This window comes from Schistocerca cancellata, chromosome 4 (assembly GCF_023864275.1).
Source record: "Schistocerca cancellata isolate TAMUIC-IGC-003103 chromosome 4, iqSchCanc2.1, whole genome shotgun sequence".
Lineage (NCBI taxonomy): Eukaryota > Metazoa > Arthropoda > Insecta > Orthoptera > Acrididae > Schistocerca > Schistocerca cancellata.
Window position 1 is genome coordinate 438,860,154 of NC_064629.1, and position 17,781 is coordinate 438,877,934.

Genomic DNA, 17,781 nt, shown 5'->3' on the forward strand with positions numbered 1-17,781 from the left:
ACACCCAAAATAAGGTTTATCTAATGCGTTATATGACCCATTGTGCCTGTCGCGCAGGGCCTGGCTCTACCTAGTCAAGTGTCTAACGTAGTTCCCACTACTGCCACAGTTACCACTTCGCCTTGTTTATGATTTGCGACCCATGCAAACTTCTGTACTCCACCACCCTCCGAGCATCCCATTTGTTGTTGCTTTGGCGTGCAGTACACCGCTTGCCAGTGTAGTCGTGCATCAGAGTAATCTAGTGATGGCACGGAGGTAGTACACATTGTGAATAAACGTTGTGTTGTGGAACTTATGCTGTACAGTATAATGTACACACATGAAGATATGTTAGAAATACTGCTGATCTATGGAGAATGTACGTTGACGGGAAATACGTTATGAGATTGCTTGTTTGTTGGTAGTACTGTTAGCGAACATTATGATTATTAAGTTAATATGTCTGCTTTCTACCCTACTCTACATACCTGTACTGTACCCTGTTGTAGGTGGACGAAATGCTGTTCAGGCAGAAGACTGTAGAGAAGACGATTCCCTGACAAGCCATCACCTTCGCGCCGGATGTTTGGTCGTCTCACATTATCTACGTGAAACGGGAAGCTTAAATCCAAGATCGACATCGTCCTAGAACACGCACAGATGAACATGCTGAAGTTGCTGTGCTCGCTACCATAGCTGTGAATCCTCAAACCAGCACACGTCAAATTGAACATGAAGTTGGTGTGTCGAAATCAAGTGCACAGCGTGTTCTTAAACATCATAAATTTCATCCTTACCATGTTCATTTACACCTGGATCTTCATGGAAATGACTTCCGCAATAGGCTAACATTTTGTCGGTGGGCACAGCAAAAACTTCTGACTAATCCAAATTTTTTTGTAGATGTTCTCTTTACCGACGAGGCATCATTCTCCAACAAAGGAATTGTCAATATGAGGAATATGCATTATTTGTCTGCAGACAATCCAAAATGGCTCCGTCAGGTAGAGCATCAACGTCCATGGAAAGTTAATGTTTGGTGTGGGATTATTGGAGGTACCATTATCGGACCTTTCTTTATAAATGGCATCCAAAATGGCAGACAATACTCCAGATTTATACGACACAATCTTCTTGTTCTCTTGGACACCGTACCTCTGAACCGGAGAATGGTCATTTGGTATCAGTATGACGGATGCCCTGCACATAACACCTTACAAGCACGACGACTTCTGAACCGTAAGTTCCCTGGTAGGTGCATTGGACGAGGTGGCCCAGTTACGAGGCCTGCCTGATCTCTGGACCTTACACCGCTGGATTATTTTCTTTGGGGAGCAGTGAAGGATGCTGTTTACCAACATGAACCAACAACACCAGAGGACATGAAGCAACGCATTATTGATGCTTGTACAGCCATCAAAGATGAAAAAGTAGCATGAAGTAGGGCATCCTTCATCCGCAGAGTGACCCTATGTATGCAAGACAATGGGCATCACTTTGAGCATGAGATGTGAACGTTATGTTTAGTATGTAGTGCTGGTATCACAGTGGAAGTTTCTACAAAGGGCCATTTTACCCAGTGATGTTAAGAAACATTTGGTTGCAACAATTTGTCATTTAACACATTAGATAAACATAACATTGATAATTATGTGATAATAAAACTAATTGGTTAAACATGTTTACATTCATCTTCTATGTCCTATGTGAACTTCCCAAATGAAAACATTTTTACCTAAACAACGGTAAAACTTTTAGTCCACTTGCTCGTTTCACTAAAACCATCAACATGAATTTTACTATTACGAGTGAATGATTAACTGTCACTTGCGCTAGATATACAGTAAAGTTTTAACGTTGAACGGCATTACCTTTTTAGTAACGGATTAACGATAAGCGAAGTTAACTTTGTGACTAACGTTGGAGTACACAGATATGTTACAGAACCGCATCACCCCTAGCCTATGGGATAAATACCTGCTGGAATGTACGACGTTAATGCAGAATGGCAGCAGACCGTGTCACTCGTTTCGAACCTCTTGATAAGTATGGAAGTGTGATTATCCATGTCAATCACATCGCGATTACGGGCAGCATGGGGTTCACGCCTGAGCTCAGGATGTGTGCTAGCAGCGCATGTCAGGTGGTTCAAGCGTCAACTTCGCGTCTTAATATCTTGCGATGTAATGGGAATATTGCGATGCAATCAACGCCATTGTGTATGTGCTTTGTCATGCTATGGATTGCTGAAGAAAAAATATAGGAGGTCCATTTAAAAAAAAAAAACATAAGTTTGTGATAAAAAACACATATGCCTTCGTTTTAGAATGTTTCCAAATATGTTGACCCGCGGTCTAGCCATACCCCCTCCATTCCGTCTGAGCTTCAAGCTAGCGACCAATGAGTGTTCAGAAGTGGGCGAAACCGAGTATCCAATCAGATAGCGCCTTATAAAAGCTGTATTGCCGGGCTGGGAATAGCTGATGTTTGTAGTAGCCTAGTAGGAAAGTACACACAAAGGCCTGGATATTTATATTTAGTTGTGAAAACTTGTTTTTTTTCTTTTTTCTTCTTTATTGTTATTTTGAAACCTGTGTACAGGCAGGCCAGCAGCAGCATACTACGCTGCTCTTGGGCCTCAGAGAAACACAAAAGATACAAATGAAGACATTTAGAGAAAAAAATACTGTGGACATATAAATGGAGACAAACACTACTTAAAATACATGGAGCCGTTCACGGGCGTAGAGTCCAAGATAAAATTTGTTCAGACACTTCGACACAGACATAGACGAAAATTGTCACACGTGAATGTAGGTGCACAAAACGAAGAACACTGAACCACTTAAGCACAAAACGACAGCACACACAGAACACGAGGCATTGATCTCCGGCGCGCGAATGTTCACTAACCGTGTATGAGTCCGGGAACCTGCCAAGAGAGGTGGAGGGGGGGGGGGGGGGTGGGAGAGGGAGAAGGGAGAGCAGATGCCATGGGCAGGGGAGATAGGGGGAAGGGAGGAAGGGGGAGGGGAAGCCCAGGGGAAGAGGGATGGAGGGAGGGGACGGGGGAAAAGGAAAGAGAAGGGAGGGAGGGTGCCTAAAGGAAAGGACACAGGAAGTGGGGGGGAGGATCAAAGTTGATAGGAGGGGTAGATGGAGGGGAGGAGGACATCATCAGGGAGGGGGAGCTGGTGGAAGCCACCTTGGGAGAGGGTAAGGAGGGTGGAGAGATGGAGACTGGGTGGGACGTGGGAATACAGGCGCGGCAGCGGCCGGGGGTGGGAGAGAATGGGTGAGATAAGCGGATGAGGAGGATCGAGTTTGCGGGAGGTGTACAGGATCCGTATCCTTTCAAGGAAAAGGAGGAGGTGGGGGAAGGGGATGAGATTGTACAGGATCCACGTGGGGGAGGAGAGACGGATGCGACAGGCGAGGCGAAGAGCATGGCATTCAAGGATTTTGAGGGATTTATAAGAGGTAGGGGGGGGGGCGGAGATCCAGGCTGGATGGGCATAACACAGGATGGGGTGGATGAGGGATTTATAGGTGTGGAGTATGGTGGAGGGGTCCAGACCCCACGTACGGCCGGAAAGGAGCTTGAGGAGACGGAGTCGGGAGTGTGCCTTGGCTTGGATTGTCCAGAGATGGGGAGTCCAGGAGAGGCGACGGTCGAGGGTGAAGCCAAGGTAATTAAGTGTGGGAGTGAGGGCGATAGGACAGCCATAGATGGTGAGATAGAGGTCAAGGAGGCGGAAGGAAGGGGTGGTTTTGCCTACAATGATCGCCTGGGTTTTGGAGGGTTTGACCTTGAGCAACCACTGGTTGCACCAAGCAGTGAACTGGTCAAGATGGGATTGGAGAAGGTGTTGGGAGCGCTGCAGGGTAGGGGCAAGGGCAAGGAAGGACTACATTGTAGAGCCTGGCCAGGGTGGAGAGGAAAGAGACAGGAGCTTCACAAAGGTGACAGTAGGTGACACGATCGTGACCAGGAGCGGTGTTGCATTTTTTTTGTGAAGTGTAGCAATGGGATCCTGTGTAGTGATAGGGGCATTGAGTTCCGTGTGTGCAATGGTGTCCAAGTACTGGAAACCAGGAGCGAGGGAAGGGACAGGGGTGTCAGTTCGATCACGGACATCCGGGAAGAGGGAGTAATCGAACTGGGGATCATCGGGGATGGAAAACACATCGGAGAGGTAGGAGGCGAAGTGATTGGCCTTACTAAGGGTGTCAGGGAAGGGGTGATCATCATGGAGAAGAGGATAGTAGGGGGAGGGTTTAGTTCCGGTAAGGTGACGGAAAGCTGACCAGAACTAGGACGAGTTGATAGGTAGGGTAGCATTTAAATGGGTGCGTGTCTGTCGCCAGTCCCAGTGTTTCTTAGCCGCGAGCAAATTACGAATGTTTCGCTGGAGTTGCCGGTGGGTCATAGTGTGTCCGGGTCACGCGTGCAGAGGAAGGCACGGTAGAGACGGCGGGATTCACGGAGGAGGAGGACGGCCTGTGGGGGTAAGGTAGGACGGTGGTGGTGGATGGCGACAGTAGGGACGTGGGCCTCCACGGCCTCAGACAAGGTCTGCTGGAGAAAGGAGGCGGCATGGGAGACATCGTCAGGGTGGCGGTAGGTGAAGGGGTGGCTATCGTCCTGGGTGGAGAGGGTATCCCGGTAGGCATTCCAGTTGGCACGGGAATAGTCATGGACGTACTTAGGGGGAGGGTCATTACGAGGGTCGGGGCAGGGGCGACAACCGTCTGAAATGGTGAGGAGGACAGGGAGATGGTCGCTACCAATAGGCTCCAGGACATCCACCGTTATGCGGCCAAGGAGGTTGGGGGAGGAGAGGATAACATCAGGAGTGGAGTTGGTTTCGGGACGGGTGTGCTGGGTGATGGGGATGAGGTCGCTTTGAAGGGAGGAGAGGAACCAATGCCACCGCCGTAACTGGGCAGCGTAACGACTATGGATGAAGAGGTTGGCGGCGATCACGTAGGAGGAGAAGGTACGGTCAATGTGGGAGAGGAAGGCGAAGGGAAGAGGGGCGTTAGGGCAGACATAGATGGTGGCGCAGGGAACGGTAAGGCCAGGGAAGAAGAGACTAAGGATCAGGTGTTCAATGGGGTCAGGAAGGAGAGGTTGGAGCTGAACTGGGATCTGGCGGTGGTGACCAATGGCAACTCTGCCACGCGCAATTGGGAGGGGATTATCGGAGCGGTGGAGGAGATAGGGCAAAGTGTGGACGGTGTGGTGGGGTTGGAGGAAGGTTTCATTGAGGAGGAAGGCATCCACGCGGTGGGTGGCAAGGGTGTGCAGGAAGAGGTTCTTGTTGGCGGGAAGGGAGCGGATATTGTTGAAAAGGATACGGTGCTGTCGTGCCATGATAGGGATTTAGACGAGGGTGTCAAGATGGGAGGAGGTGAAATGGGCCTGGTTGTTGGTGTAGGTGGCGTAGATTTTGAGTTGGAAAATGGAACGGGCGGCGAGGGATATCTGTTGGAGGGTGTGGGGGCGCTGAAAAGGATGAACATTCTGAAGGACAATGGTGATGAATCTGATGTCCTCAGCGGTAGGGGGCGGGCGAAGGGAATTGCCAGGAGGGGTGGTGGCGTCCAGAGGACGGACAGGGACGGTGAGTTCAGGAGTGGTCGCGCTTTACACTTTTGGGAGTAGGTGGGATGGGGGTGATTGCAGGTATTGCAGGAGGGAGGGGATTGAAGGTTAGGGCACTGCCGGAGGAAGTGCGCTTGCCTACAATGCGGGCAGGTGGGGGCCTCGCGGCACTCGGCTGTTGGGTGTGCGTTGTAGCACAGACATCTCTGGCAGTGCAGGGATTGAGGAGGGGAACGGGAGGGGTCGACCTTGTAGCGCTGGTTGAAGAGGAGGGCACCCTCCTTCAGGAGACGGTCAATGGAGGGGGCGTCCTCGGAGAAAACCCGCATAAGGCGAGTGGGGCCGGCCGAGTTGAAAATGCGGCGGACCGCCCCCACCTCCAGCGTGGGATGCGCCTTGAGCTCCGCCAACACCTCCCCGGGCGACGTGGAGGTTGGGGTTGGCGGGTAGGACATGGAGAAGGAGCAGGGGTGAGGGAGGCATTGGGGCCAAAACAGGTGATGGGCAGGTGGGAGAGGATGTCAGTATGGAGGGTTGGGCTGGGGGAGGAGATGAGAACGGAATCCCGTCTGGGAGTCAGGAGAGAGATGGGGGCACCAGGGAAAAGTTGGCGGAGGGCCAGGCGGGGAGACATCCATGGCACCCTGGGGGGGGGGAGGGGGGAAGGACGACGAGGCAGGGCCTTTTTGGGAGCGGAGGAGGTGGTGGTGCCACTAGGGCATTTAACGGCAGCAGAAGGGCGGGTGGTGATATGAGTGACAGGAGCTATAGGGAGGAGGAACTTTTTTTTCTGTGAAAGTTATATTTCTTCACAGAAATTATATGTGCTTCTTTATGAATGGTGTGCTAAGATTACAATAAGTACAAATATGTTGTGCCTTAGTGATGATTATCCGCCGTAAAATCGGAGAACTGTCGATTTATCGCGTAGAATGTAAAGCTTGTGGTGTGGTTGTTACCATAAACCTTGAATGTAATTTACTGATGATTTTGTATTAACACAGTGAAATATAATAACCATTCCACTATAGAACAATAAAACTGTCAGCTTAAGAAAACGTGACAAATCACAAATTTTGTTGCGCTACGAGTTTGTTTATAAATAACTGAGCCACCAGTCACAATTTTTTTCTGTTCTTTATATTTTGCACAAAGCGTTGTGCTAAATAATAACCATTTTCAAGTGCATTGTTCACCATCCTGTGCCATTTTTTCGTGATGTTTTCGCTTGTAACCATATATGTGCATTTGTTATTTTTTTTATGTATGCCTGTATTGTACTCAGAAAATTGGACCACAGAAGAATTTAAGAACAACAGAAGAAGCAGAACCCCATACAAACACCACGAAAAAATGGCATACTACACACAACAATGCACTTCAAAATGAGAATTATTTCTCAAAACGTGTCGTGAAAAATATAAATAAAAACAAAAATCGTGTGATAGCAGTTATTTATAAACAAAGCCATTGTTTCCACATTCGTTGCTGGCTTTCACAAGCCATGTCTAACGCATAAAATCAAATTATTGCGGTATTTTTATTAATTTTTAAAATTTATGTATCCGCAGAGAAATATTAATTTAACGGTACACGTTTATTTTTTAAATTACACATAGATTACTAGTTTCGAGTCTATAAGAGTGCAAAGGATGCCACAGAACATTATTGGTGTAAATGATTCCCACACATTTGGTCAAAGATATACAACAAATTTATTACCTAACATTTGGGCTACTGCACTGTAAATGAGTATTTGAAATACCTGTGGACAACCACATATTCATCAGTACTATGTAACAACATGTACCATAATCAGGAATGTCAGCCTAATTAGAGAAAATCGAAAACTGTAAGAAACTAGAGGTCAATGGAAGCGTCCGATCCCACCTGTGCGCCTTGACTCGCAACATAAGGGTGTTGTGGTGTGACACGTCATTATGGCACAGAGTTATGAGCTGGTTTATTATGAGAAAACTAAAGACATCTGGACCTATACGAACATCATTCTATTGTCAAACATTTATGGAATATGGTCAAAGTTAAAAAAGTATTTTTCAAAGTTGCGTTTATATTGCAGATATTTTGATCTTATGACTTAACTTTTTACTGTGCAAAAGTAATCTCTTCAGAAAAGACTGACCAAGGCTCAATAAAACCATACCTAGAGTTTCACAGCTGCTGACCAGTATTTTGGTGTATTACTCATACATTTATTAACTTGATTCTTTTTCTCAAACATGAGTAAAAACTCAATTACACAAAAAAATCTTTTTTTTCCAAAACACACACAACATATGTATGAGAGGTCAACATATGTAAGTATGCAACAGTACCTATGGGGATTTTTGGGGCATTATCCTGGATAAAAACAAGTAGAATATAATACAACACATTTTATCCCAATTTTGCTAAAAAATGATTCCATGGCAGCAGCCGTAAGTTCCTGTAGATTAAGAAAGCCAAACCAATCTAATTAGTGTATTGCTCTTTCATGACCTTTTTACAGTATTAAATGTTACTATTTAACTGACTCTTTCCTCTTTCATTGTTTCTAGGACTGTACATTTTCATGCACATAGGATGAAACATGGACACGTTAGCAAATGTATTAATCTTCCAGTTTGTTAATATATTTATGTTTGCCCACAGTCAGCCATGATACATTAGGGAAATTGCCAGTACCAGACCTCAAAGGCTTTTAAGGCACAGTAAAATATGCTTACTATAGGCGTGTTGTGGAGAAATCATTATAAAGAAGCACAGAATGTACTTCCTTCAATACATTTTTCTAGTCGAATCGGAAAATAACGTGCTCATGTAATAATTCTGGCTAAGCTCATAAAACTACATTCATACGGGCCCAGAAGTCTCACTTGTGTTATTTTTATACAAATTAAAGAATTTTACTAAATTAGTTTAAGTGTAAAGAAACGTGTTATGATAACACGTTGGATCTTGGCAAAACAAAATAGGCTAAGACTTTTCAAATGGTAACAACTTTCAAATTTAAAAATAAATATGCCAGACTGAGTGAGCAATACAGATTAAGGTGTTGGCTGTCAACTTTTTTTATACCCCCATTGCTGTTAAATGATATGGAGGTTTTACATCTGTCCATCTTTTATCTTCCACTTTCTATTTTTACCTCAACTTTGAATCTAAAAATGGGCCCTAATATTTATTTTAACTGTATTATACTACGTATAATTTTAAAAACAATAGAAAATGTGGAAATATACTTTCAGTTGCTTGTTCCACATATTGTCTCAGATTTAAAAATTAAATCTGGAAAAATTTGTCTAGTATTACTCCATACAGTTAAAGATTTTTCTGTGGGCAATAGTACTTTTTTCTGTTTGTGTATCCCTTGATGACAATCTACACATTCCAAGCACTGGTATCCAAAATTAGAAAATGAAATAACTTAGACATTACATGGTTCAGTTTTTAGTCATTAATAGGCATTCTTTATGAAAAGAGCAATTAAAACAAAATTTTACTATGCTGAAGTCCTAAAGGACTATCTTGTGAACTAAATAGCCTGTCAGTTTGTTAGTAATATGTTCCACAGATCACTTTGCATTATAGATTGTAGTAATGTGCAACGAGTCATTATACATTCACATCACAAATTAATTTGGACATATGATTGCATTCTGAACATTTTTAATTTTGCATTTTTGTTGATGGTAATATCACTAAAGTTAAACATAACTGCACTAGTCAAATGGCAGTGAGAGATGTATGTATAAGCTTGCTGGCAATGTGAAGACAGCACTGAGTGGGGTTTTAAGAGCACGAGACATCTAGGTCTAAGTGAGCTTGGTATGGGTTAGGACAGAAACACTACAGTACATATGAAATCCCAACTAGTTTAAATAACAAACAGTCTGTATAGCAATACAGTATCATTTTTTAAAAATGCTGTAATGTGAATAACCCCAAATTGTGTTTTACTGTCAGTGTTGTTTTGTGGCAGTTGTATACAAATTGTAATCATAGTCAATACCTTTCTTAAATTGGTTTCTTGAATTTAGTAAATGTGTGCCAGTGCTATATTTATATTCTTATTCTTTGTCATAGATGCATGGAGTTGGACATTAATACATATACAAAATTAAACAAATCATTACTCTCTCCTGTCCAGTTAATAGCTCTCTGTAGACTAAGCAGTGATTTGAAATGCACAGTTAAATTACAAGACTCTGGCTTTCATCCACCTACTCATGCCAACCCTCATCTGCAGGTTGTTTACCACACAAGCATAGGTCTCTTTGGACCCTGATTCTGTTTTATTACTTTCTCACATGTTTCACACTCTTGTTTTTCCCCTTTGTCTTCACTTACCAGAAGCAGAACATTGCGTCACCAAAAGCTGGACATAAACATTCATGGTGAGTACACTTACCTAGTTCAGTTTTCTATCTGCTATTCAAATAAAAGTTTAAAGAGATTCATTGTCCTTTCATTTTCAGAATGTTAAAGTCATAAACTGTGATATGAAGACATGCAGTCTCACTAGTTGGCTTGGCATTTAATGAAAAAATTAAGTTTTTTTACAACATTAATGCATTTTTTGTTTAGTTTAGGATGGTTGCCTGAAAGTGTGTTCTCCCAGCAAAAAAATTATTTACTTCCTTTTTAGTTAATTTGAGATGGAAAATTTTTGTTTAGACTCTACATGCCAGAGGATGCTATCATCATAAGCAATTCCTTTATGCCGACCTTGGTGTAAATGGGGGCAATCTGTTCATTATTCCTATTTAAATGCGATGCTTATATTAACATTGCAAAATATCTTCACTTAATCTTCTAAAATAAAGTTTTAATACCAATTAATAAAATAATAACAGTTCGTTCCTGCCAATATTACAGTTTATTATTGCCAATATATATTAAAATGCAGGAAACATTTTTCATTATCAGCTGACAGAACTACTTCAGAAAGCAGATATAACATGACAAATTAAATAAGCTACATGTAACCTGAAGGAACAGATGTAAATAAAAAAAGTCATACTGCAGAATATAAAATGTAGTTTACATTTTAAGGAAAGATAATTCACATTTCCCAGAAACTTGTGCAACATACACAGTAAGTATCCACATGTTGGGATATCCCAATTTAAAGACAAACTTCTACATTTCAATAGTAAGTTTGGTCTGAGCTTTAAGAAAAAACTTATTTCGATAATCGAGTTAGAAAATGGCTCTGAGCACTATAGGACTTAACATCTATGGTCATCAATCCCCTAGAACTTAGAACTAATTAAACCTAACTAACCTAAGGACATCACACAACACCCAGTTATCACAAGGCAGAGAAAATCCCTGACCCTGCTGGGAATAATCGTGTCAGACCCAAGCTACAACAAAAAAACTTAATTACTACAATCATTCCCTTAATAGTTCCATTAGGTTGGATCTCAGATTAAGAAAATCCTACACACTATGCTGCAGTAAACAGTCGTGCACCTTCAAAAGTCTGAAGCTGGCTGGGATGATTGCATAGCTGGTGATGGAAAGGTAGCCTGAAAAGAAATTAAAATCCTCATTAACATTACCGAAAACCTTTATTTCTAAATTATGGATTACTAAGTTTGTTGCACTAATACTGGGTTAATATTGGGGAAAAATGTTTATGTAACATGGCTTTTCTTATCCATTTATGTATCGAAATATTCAATGACGTAATGAAACTCAAAGTGGCTCCACATTTGTGTGTATTTACATCTTTATATTGTAATTAGCTACTTAAAGTCATAATATGTATATGCCACACCTTTAAAAAACACTTAGATAACTAATAATAAAACAATATAGGCCTAGTTAATTGTTACAATTTAGATGTCATGTAATGAGAATTTTACAGTACATGCAAGACATACTGGACCAAAGAAACTAAATGCCATGATGTTAATAACCTAACACCTAAACAAGACTAGCAAACAGTTTGAACGTGAGTATATTAATATGGGTGATAATCAATACCAGATGTAGTTTTTCTGCCTAGATGGTGTTATAGTCAGGACTCAGATTTTAAGCTAATGGGGAACTTGAGGCAACTGCCAATCAGGAAGTTGTGCTAACACAAGATATGAGCACTTTTACCCATCAGCAATTATTCCATAATGTACTAATGCCACTGCTTTGGAACAAGACGTGTTGTGAACTATGTGTGAACATTCACACTTGCATGAGAAAGTCACAAGCCAATGGAAATATGCAATGCTGCTTGGACAGAAGGGAACATCCTGTACACACCTCAATTTTTTTTCCGAATGAAACAGAATGTGTAAACACTTTATGACTGATTTGCAGTGTATCATTCAGCTGGCTTGCTGTGTAATGGAATTATCCACACCAAGTTCAAGATGTGGAGTGACTTCAGTTTTTTCAATAGCAATGTCTACAAATTATTCCACATGACAGTCACATCAAATCATAATTAAGTATTTTCTTTTTCTTTAATTATACTAACAGAGCAGCCATCAGATAAAATAAGAATTATTTTAAAAATGGTGCCAGAAACTTGCATGCCATAGCCTTTATCAATACTGGATGTGAGGTCAGTCTGGAGGCAGTTTTCAGTTGCAATTTCTTATTTCTTTTGTGGATTGTTTCGGTCTTTACACCACCATTAGCACACAGTATTAAATTTATGCAAGTTGGCCAATAGCACTGTATGTCCAGCAGTGTTCCCTCAAACTTAAAAATGTTGAATAAATAATAATTTCTTTATTCCTTAATATGCCCTTTGGGGAAAGGAAAGTTGCTAGATAAATTTCAAAATGCCATACTTGACTTTAGAAATGTAATACTTACCATTTCAGGAATTTCTACTGTCTTCACAAATTCCTTGCTTTGCTTAGAGTGTGGTCTTTGTCTTCCCCCCGGATGACATCTGCGACCTGCCAACTTGTCTTTTCTTCTGCTTATTGCAGTGGGCTGAACGGGAATATAGTTACCTCGATTTTTTCTAGATTTTCCTGTAACAAAAATTACAATTCATACAATATTGAATTACTTTCCATAACATTTATATAAAAGTATGTTTTACTTACCTTCACCAAAATTTGACAAATAAGATGCACATGCAGATGGCGTTTTAAGCTTTCTAAATTTTTTGCACATGACTTCAAGGCCTTTCCTCATTTCCTCGGGGGATTTATTTGAAAAATCTATGAGACAAGCTTTTATCTCGTCTATTAAATCATTATTTCTTTTGTCTGGAACTGTCTCCATGTGAAGTGTCTCTGGCATCTCTTCTTGGCTTTCACAGAGCAATCCTGTGTCCATTTGCTCCAAACCTTCTGAAGAATTTGAAGCCCCTGCATTCTGAGAGCAATACAGAGGCTCTAGCCACCCTTCAGGAGGCTCCTCATTTGTAGCAATAAAATAATACAGTCTATGTATACTGTCACTATCTGTCACCTCCCTGTAGTTTCCTGATGGTAAAACAGTACTGCCCCAGTCTATATGTTTGCAGATCTTTCCTGTATTGCCATGGCAACAAGTGCAAACAAGAACAGTCATATTAACAATGTAATAATGATTCTCCCTTTCTTTACTGGGAACGAGCAGAACATCCTCATTGACTTGCCTGATTTTTGCTAGAATCTTCTGTGAAGGAACCTTTATAGGCCTACAGAAAGACTTAGGACTTGCCCCATTAGCAGCATCAAGAAGTCTCCTCTGAAAATACAAATTCACCTTTGTGAGAAAAAAGTCCACCATCTGAACCACATTGAAGGCACGCACCCTCTCAAAAATCCTGTCCTTTAAAATTCTCATGAAGGCCTCACTTATATTATTTGTGTTGTGCCCTTCTATAAGCATACCTCGCCTATGTGAAAGGGTCCACAGTTCTCTCCTATCCCAATACCCTTCCAAGTATTTCAATAAATTTTGATGATTTTCACCGATGTTTGCTCTTGTTACATTATAGTTTACCACTGCTTCATTTTTGTTTGCACAAAGACTATTTTTTTTGAAATTTTGGAAGAACTCACATTGTTTTTGCTGTAGTATAGCATTTTTTGCTTTGAGAAGCCAGTGCCATACTGCCTGCAGGACATGGAATATACACAACAAAGTTTTTGTGTTTGGGAAGCACCTTCTAATAGCATTTTGTTCTGACTGGCTGTCGTCAGTCAGATACACACTTGGGCCATTGATGTTTCCCCCAAAAATATTTTCCCCCACTAACTCTTTCAGCAACTCTAGTCCCAGTTCTATAACTCCACAGCTTTCTGAAGACAATCAGAACTCCTAGTGGTAAACCTCCACACTCACTGTGAGCAAGTAAAACGAACACTCTGCTGCTATCATGATCCAGAGAACCAGTGGAATCCATAAATACAAGTTTGGAAGCAGCTTTTACATGAGTATGGACTTTTTGCATCAGTGGTGAGCAAATGCTGAAAAACAAGTATACAAATATTAATAGTAGCTAAATGTATATGCATAAAGTTTTCATCAGACTACAAATTTGTAAATATACTCTTACCATACTAAATAATCATCTTTCTGAATCATCTTGGCACACACAGCTCCAACTTTGCTGTTTTATTCCTCTAACCTCTGTTGTAACAGCTGCTTTCCTTCTTTGTTGAAGTCTGTTGGCCCATACTTTTTCCTAAAAACTTTATTGAACAAATAGTGGCAAAAGTTGTAATCAGGACACCTGCTTCTGTCTGCAAGGACTAAAGGGTAATCTGAACAATTCAGCCGAATTTCAACCTTTATTGACTCAAGAGCAGTGGCTGGTGAATGACCTCTTTCAAAAAGGGAGATTAATTTTTCTTTGACATCACTTGATGGTTGCCTAAATCTTAAAGCAGCAGCACTCTCAACACTGTGGTTATGACCCAACACCAAGTTAACCTCACACGGTATTTCCTTATAGAGCATTGCTTTCTCTACAGACTTACCTCTGTATCTATCACGCACAGCGTGAATTGTCACGGTCGTTTTTCATGGACAGTTGGTGTTTTTTTTATGCCCTTTGCACTGAACCATGAACTTTTACACTGCGAGTATTGTGGTGACAGACCAGCCTTTGTTTGAAAACAACATACTTTCCTGACGCAGGTTCAGTGCACCTTATTGTATAAGTTGTTTTTGTTATGTTTTCAAACTGTGCCAACCACTGTCCAAACTCCTCCCTTGTTTTAACATTAATAAGGATGTTTAAAGATTTAATTTCTTGCACATCACAGTTACTTCTGTGCAGCTCCAACACACGTGTTTTCCACTGCGGGAGAATTTCCTGTTAAGAGAGAAGAGCATGTATTACTATCACTTCTTTACTTGGCTTCATTTAAATTATTTCAGAATTTTCCTCCCTACAGTAACATACATTTGATATAAGAAGTGCAGCAGGTATGTAGACACATGGTAGACCAGACCACAATTTCATAAAAACCACCAATAAGTACACATTTTACCTTGGGTAGGGAGGGGTAGAAACAAAACAATATTTAAACTTTCGAAATTTTGTACTCTTCAGAATATGGTTAAAAATGTTTCATATTCACACAAACATTTCACTGAAAAAAGAAAAAATACTTGGGGGCACAAAAAAAGACCAAGTGACTAAATTGAAGAAAGTACCTACACAGGCGACAGGACAATAAAAGGATGAGGCAAGATAAAAAGAATTCATATAATGGTCTATTAGACATATCTATGTCAAACAAATTAATGTAGTATAAATTTTGAGGAAAAGGGTAGATTTTTATACAGAGGAAATATTAACTATGTCCATTAATGTTACAAACAGTATTTAAACTAATAGTTTTGGCCTAAACAAATTTTTCTAGACACTTCAGTCTGATAGTTCCAATTCCAAATCTTAAGGGAAATGTTTTTAAGGGAAAGACAAATGGGCATGTTGGTGTGCTCCTATAGATTATTTAAAATTTCTGAAGTTTCTGGGTGATTAGAGCTGGGTGTTTGGTAAAATCTAAAAACCAATCCTTACTGGCAAAACTTCTTTCCACTGGTAAATATGCTTTCTGTAGTACTGAGCTGAACCATCTCAGCAACAAACTGTTTTACCTTGAATGAAGGTACGGGATGGCCCATGTAGCCAAGCAAGTATACTCATCTTTACTGAGAACAGATGTTTGTGTTTTCAGAACTTTTTAGTATTACTCTCAGATACCAGTGGTATGTTTAAATTGCATTCGAGTAACAACCTTTACACCTGGCATTAATTTTAAACTACCACAGTATACTCTGTCTCTTTCTCTTAAAGGTTGCAGTTTAATGTAATTTCTAGGCATTCAACACTACTGATAGTCTAATGATTTCCAAATTGAAATACAGAGAGTAAACAAACTAGTTATTAATTATTTTAAAAAAAAAGCAAACACTATTTGTGATTAATCTGAACTTAGGACGCAGTCAGCTGCTCAAGATATGATTGCCTTCTGTTTACTCCACTTTTCCTCCACCTTTCCAAACAATGGAAAAAACAGCTCACAGTTTAGTATACAAATGTGTTTTATAATTCCAGTACACAATGTTCATACGTTTTAACTGATTCTGAAACTTTTTACACATTTACATGTTTCACACATATGTGAAACATAAGGAAAAAATAGCCTACAAAAAAAAGCCTTCTTTTAAAGGATCATTAAAAGTTTATGTTACTAACAAGGAACATAAAAAACGAAATTCGTACAGAAACATGTATTAAATAGTAATTTTCCAGTACTGAGAAATGAAAATCTGTCAAAACAGGTATACCGCTGTGTTATATTACGATTTGAGAGCGCTGTTTCATACAGTTATTAAATCTCCTGCTTACTATCACACAATTTGAATTACTGGAGTCCACAGAAAGATTTTTAAATAAGGATTTCTGATCAGGTAAACAAGTTGGCTGTACCTTCACCTTATTTCCTTCCATAATTTACTCAAATAATGGCTATTGTTAACCGACCCTGCTTATTTCATTTTTACCCTACCAATACCCTATCCTTCATGTTTTATTTGATCCCCGTAATTCTATAATCTTAAGTAGCCAACATTACCAAGTTGCCAATAACAACTGGCAAGTGAGCAGTCTGGATTAATGGCTTCTAAATGCAAGCAGAGAATACACCCACTTGAGAAATAGTATTAGCTATTTCACTCTTCCTTTCGTTCGCCGACAGCATTATCATTGAAAGCAATGAATTTCAACGCTTAAAAAAAAACGTTAAGTGCAGAAAATTCATACTAAATATGGTACTTACAAATACTTCAGCCTTTCGCTCGTCCACAACACTATCTTCGAACGAAATCATTTCGAAAATACAGTACAAGGACACGATGACGCAGGACACGCATACACACAAACACAATAGTGACTTGTAATCTCAGAGCTTAGAGAGAGAGAGAGGTATCATCGAATAAGTATGGACATCGAATAAGTATGGAGACAGTAGTTCGAGAACTGCCAGCGATCAAAACATACTCTGGCAGACATGTTATGATTAAAGGGCTGGATCACTTGTGGCTAGATGATCTTGTAGATATGAGGGAATATTCACATGAGAATAATGGATTCAAATACACTATAATGGTTATTGATACATACTACAAATTTGCCTGGGCATTACCTGTCAAAACAAAAACCGGTCGAAATGTCGCTGACGTTTTTAAGCGTTTGCTACAAACAGGAACAAATCGATGCCCAGAGAATCTCCAAACCGATCATGGTGGAGAGGTCTACAATAGGTATTTCAATACAGTGATGCAGCGGTACGGAATACATCACTACTCGACATTCACTCACCTGAAGGCGAGTATAGTGGAGCGTCTCAACAGAACAATAAAAGGTCGTATGTGGATGCGTTTTAACCATTGCGGCTCATACAAATGGACAGATATCCTCCTGGAAATTCGAACCAAACATAGCACAATAAAAATGAGACCAGTCGATGTTCGTGATAATGGAGTGATGGATACGTGTACTATCGCATTAAAATGCTGAATCCACGCAAACAGAAATTTAATGTAGGTGATTTGGTGGGTATGCCAAAAGACAAGACGGTATTTGAGAAATCATACCTACTGAACTGGTCAACTGAGATATTTACAGTTTCAAAGGTACACCGAACGAATCCTAGAACTTATATATTGAAGGACAGTAAAGGTGAAGAAATTGCAGGCTCCTTCTACACTGAGGAGATGTT

The 17,781-nt window shown here is 40.7% G+C and overlaps 1 protein-coding gene across 1 annotated transcript; it reads right to left on the reverse strand.

The window, feature by feature from the left end:
- Nucleotides 1–10,414: 10,414 nt before the first annotated feature.
- LOC126184551 (uncharacterized) lies at nt 10,415–16,987 on the reverse strand. Its single transcript, XM_049926977.1, is given in 6 exon segments — nt 10,415–11,124; nt 12,419–12,582; nt 12,658–13,853; nt 13,855–14,013; nt 14,103–14,864; nt 16,840–16,987. Coding segments are annotated over 5 exon segments (1,602 nt in total). The 5' UTR covers nt 14,132–14,864; nt 16,840–16,987; the 3' UTR covers nt 10,415–11,070.
- Nucleotides 16,988–17,781: the final 794 nt, after the last annotated feature.